The 4,256-nt window shown below is 41.0% G+C and overlaps 1 protein-coding gene across 1 annotated transcript; it reads left to right on the top strand.

The window, feature by feature from the left end:
• The first annotated feature begins 2,946 nt into the window (after window positions 1–2,946).
• Window positions 2,947–3,839, top strand: LOC103742430 (platelet factor 4). The gene is made up of 3 exons (XM_008843472.2): window positions 2,947–3,126; window positions 3,380–3,509; window positions 3,630–3,839. The coding sequence occupies exons 1-3, from the start codon at window positions 3,024–3,026 to the stop codon at window positions 3,715–3,717; spliced, it is 321 nt and encodes a 106-aa protein (XP_008841694.1). The 5' UTR covers window positions 2,947–3,023; the 3' UTR covers window positions 3,718–3,839.
• Window positions 3,840–4,256: the final 417 nt, after the last annotated feature.

A 4,256-nucleotide genomic window follows, 5' to 3' on the forward strand; every position in this document is an offset into this window, starting at 1 on the left:
TTAATTACTTAAAAATGGTATGTATATTAAGTGTTCTACATGCATGAATTAAATAATTCTTACCAGGCACCTATCATCTAATTAAGAGTCCATCCTCTGGAGTCAGAATTACTAGACAACCTGGCTCTACCGTTTGTTAGTTGTTTAACTTTGGTCAGTTACTTATTTGCTTTGCAGCTTAGTTTTTTCTTCTCTAAAATGGGGATCACTATCACTTGTTTCACAGAGCTGATGTGAGAATTAAAAAAGTTAAGTTGAAAATGCTCAAATACTGCATGTCATACAATAACCTGTATGTAAATGTTAGCAATTGACTATTAGTAGTACTATTAGCATCCCCACTATTATAGGGAAGAAACCTGAAATTCGAGACATTAAGAAACTTACCTTGGGTTAGATATGTCCCGCTCAGTGGCAGTACGGCATGTGAGAGGCCCTGAGGTAGGCTCCAAACACTTCAGAGAGAAGAAACCTGCCTTATATAACTAAATGACCATAGCGGAGATTTGCAACTGTGCTCTTAACCACTGTATCATGACACTTTCACTGACTCTTCCTTCTCTAATAAAATTACATGACATATCACATCATGTTACTGACATACAAAATAATGCTTGATGCATAACTATCCTGCTGTATATGCTATCCTGGTCATGGATGAAGAAATAATTTCACCTACTCCAATCTGTACCTGGACTTTGTGAAGTATTTATATGCTAAGCAAATAGATCACACAAACTCTGCATGGTGAGGGTTTCCTTTTACTGTCTTTTCACCATCTTAGGATCAATGGCTTAAGATATTTTTTATCTATGATATAAACATTTATTCAGTAATAGTTACCCAGGTATACTAATCTTGTAATGAAGCAGTAAATGGAGACTGCAGTAATTTTTTTCATTAACTTTGCCCCAATGATTAAACATAATTCCAGCCTCCCAATCATATCTGACGTGGTTTCCCACTGAAAGCTGGCAGGTTTGGTTCTTTAGGCATGACGGTGTTTGTACTGTGCTTATTCTTGACATGCAAGCACCTTTTATTGTAGTATACATATACATTGGATTAGGATTATTTTCTTTAAATGTAAAGAAGGGGTGGTTTGATTGACATTGTTGCCTGGATTCCTTTACTTTACAAATATTGAAATCTGGGGCTAAGGCTATACAGAAGCAGTCCATTGCTGCTCATATTAGAAACCATCCTTTGTATCCATTCCTTTTCTTGCTAATCCAGCGTGGGTTTGAAGTTTCAGTTCCGTAAACACACAGGAATTGCAGCATGTTTTGGAATAGCCATTGTAGTAGATGCTCAGTGTTCAGAAATATATATCATAGGGAATTGGGCTTGAAGATACCACTATCCAGTAGGAGAGGCAGATAAATAACAAATAATTACAACCATATATGGCACAAATCAATATAGAGATCTCCAGTTTTAAAAAACAGAAAAATGAACAATTTAAAACTTCATCATCATCATTTTCAACATTTACTGTTTTTGTCAGTGTGTCTGGTATGCATGGACTCCCTACCAGTGTGCTGAGATAGTGATAAATGCTAAGACTTCCGACCTTACAGAACTTTTCATTTAAGGAAAGATACAGTGTTACATGGTTAAATACATGAACAGACATGTATGTGTGCAATGTGCACTTGTTGCATTATCTTAGAGAAACAGGAAAAGCAGGAGTGCTACAAGACAGAACAAGGGAACACAATAGATTTAATTGTTAGGAGAGGCCCCTCTGAGGAAGGGATATTTAAACTGGCACCAGATATTTGAATGACTTAGCCAAATGAAAAGTCAGGTCATGGAGGGAGAAAATTCCATGCTAGAGATTTCAATTACACATTTCCACAGAAGTCCTGCGTGGCAGCCTCAGGATGTCAGCAGTTTCATGTAGTGAGCTCCTGAAGCCCTTCACCACTGATAAGGTGTGTGACAGAGCCTCTGGCTTTGGAATGAGGGTACACTTTGCCCTCATCAAGAACCAAGTCATTTGTTTTTAAAGGAAGAGAGTTCTGTCCATGCCTCATTGTTTCTGCGTGGTGGTCTGCTTCATAGCCTGCACCCTCAAATCCACGCCATTTTCACACTCAACTCCCAGAAGGCCTGTGTGACCCTTCCATCATCACCACTGGCAGTGCAGCCCAAGCCTGTCTGTAGTGCTGGATGAAGATGCGGCTGGCATGCCAAGGGAGGTAGAGCCCAGCTAACTCTCCTCATCCCCTCTTCTGAATTGTTATCCAGGGTGGAGCCAGATTTTGGCTCAAATTTTTACCAAAGCAATGAAGGCATTCATATGTCTCTTTTGTGATTGTTATAAAAAGAGTGAGGGTAACTGACCTTGCTTCATGCAGTATTTTAAACAATGGTTAGTGGAATCTCTTACATTTAATCCAAAAGTCAAGTGAAAGCTTCCACATGAGGGTGAAATTCAGAAGACATTGCCTAGACTGAATTCAACCTTTAACACAGAAAATAATTTTTAAACTGCACATCACTAAATCATAAAGTAGTCAAACTCCATACGGTCAACAATAGTAAAAGATAAGAAATGCAGGAAAGTGCTGGAAGCTTGTGGTAATGCGATTGGAAACTGGGAAGGAGACAATTTGGTCCTGAAGGTAGGTGCTGGGTAAGCTTCATGGTGACCCCAGAAGACTCCGTCACACAAAATATAACACACCACTTGCAAGAGTTAAGCACTACAGTTTCTAACTCCATGTGCATGTAAGGTTTTGGTTGGAGAGGTGGGTCCTGCTGCCGAGGGAGCTGACCACAGCCTTTTCCCTTTTCTGTTCTGTTTTCTTTTAATCTTGGCTGGCCAGAGCTCAACTACTGCTCTCCAAGCTTCTTTGCTTCCTCACAGCAGTTCCTCCTTCCCCATCCCAGATTTCCGGAGTGGCCTGACAATGGAGATAAAAGGCTCAGAGAGGGCCCCTGAAGCCACTGGCCTGCTCTTGGAACCTCAGTCCCCGCTTTCCCTCCATTTTTGGATCTGCTGGAACCCTCTAGATATGAGCCTACCAGCCATGTCCGGTGGTCCCCGACCCTGGCCAGGTCTAGGACTGCTGCTTCTGGGGCTGTTGATCCTGACAGCCATGGTTGCCTCCTCTGTGGGTGAGAGCCTGTGGGAAGACCCGAGGCCAGGGAGACAGTCCCAGGAGCCTCAGGGCTGGGGAAGAAAATGTTAATGACACTAGCCATACTGCGTTGGGTTGCTAACCACACTTCACCTCTATCTTCCTTCTGAGGGAAGGGTGATACTGTGACCAAGGTCATGGAAAAGATCCGGCTGACTGACCACTGGCCACTGATGGGGTCAGGACTCCCTCCCTTATTCCCAGTCTCCCTGCTCACCTTCTGTCCTCAGCTAACCCTGAAGAAAGCAATGACGACCTAAACTGTGTGTGTGTGAAGACCACCTCCAGCGTCCATCTCAAGCGCATCACCAGCCTGGAGGTGATCAAGGCAGGACGCCACTGCGCAGTACCCCAGCTCATGTGAGTCCTGTTCACATCTCCACAGGGTGGCTTTCTCTTCCTCTGTCCATCTCTATCCTGTCTCTTCCTAGATTCCTGCTAAGGGTCTGAAAAGTGCATTCCTTCTCTTTTCCCTGGTAGAGCCACTCTGAAGAACGGGAGGAAAATTTGCCTGGACCCACAGACACCCCTGCACAAGAAAATAATGAAGAAACTCCTGGAGAGTTAGGGATTTCCTTCCTAATTCTGCAGTTTGTTACACTGAATATTAGAGTTCTGTGCATTTTTTAATCTAACTGCAATCCTCTGTTTATGTTATCTTTTGAGTCTCAAATAAATGCAGTGAATCAACTTGTTATGTAGTCAAAGTATCTGTTCACAATAGAGTCAAAAACAGTGCTGACACATTGCATTTTCATGTAAGAAAACATCTCCAGAATTTTAAGCAAAGCGTGTTTTGAAGAAAGTTTTAGTCCGAAAACTGAGTTTGCTTGGTTTCAGGGATTGTATGGCTGATGCATATTTGCGTATTTACTCAATTGTGTTATCTCATAACTACACTTTAGTTTTGCATTATAATTTTTCCAACAAATAATTAGTACTTAAACATTACTAAGCTGCTTTAAAAAAATACATAAATCAGACTTTGATTCTATTTCCTTAAAACTTACACTTTATTTTATTATCATATAAAATAAAAATGAAACTAGAATAAGGGCTTAATATATTGATACTTTTAAGAAATTATGTGAAAAAATATTTTTATTG

The sequence above is a fragment of the Nannospalax galili genome, unplaced genomic scaffold, assembly GCF_000622305.1.
Source record: "Nannospalax galili isolate Female #2095 unplaced genomic scaffold, S.galili_v1.0 scaffold800, whole genome shotgun sequence".
Classification (NCBI taxonomy): Eukaryota; Metazoa; Chordata; class Mammalia; order Rodentia; family Spalacidae; genus Nannospalax; species Nannospalax galili.

Excerpts from the sequence above, each read along its gene's own strand:
- LOC103742430 (XM_008843472.2), top strand. The coding sequence starts at position 3,024 with ATGAGCCTACCAGCCATGTCCGGTGGTCCCCGACCCTGGCCAGGTCTA. Across the intron at positions 3,127-3,379 it reads CATGGTTGCCTCCTCTGTGG|CTAACCCTGAAGAAAGCAAT; the intron begins GTGAGAGCCTGT and ends TTCTGTCCTCAG. Across the intron at positions 3,510-3,629 it reads TGCGCAGTACCCCAGCTCAT|AGCCACTCTGAAGAACGGGA; the intron begins GTGAGTCCTGTT and ends TTTCCCTGGTAG.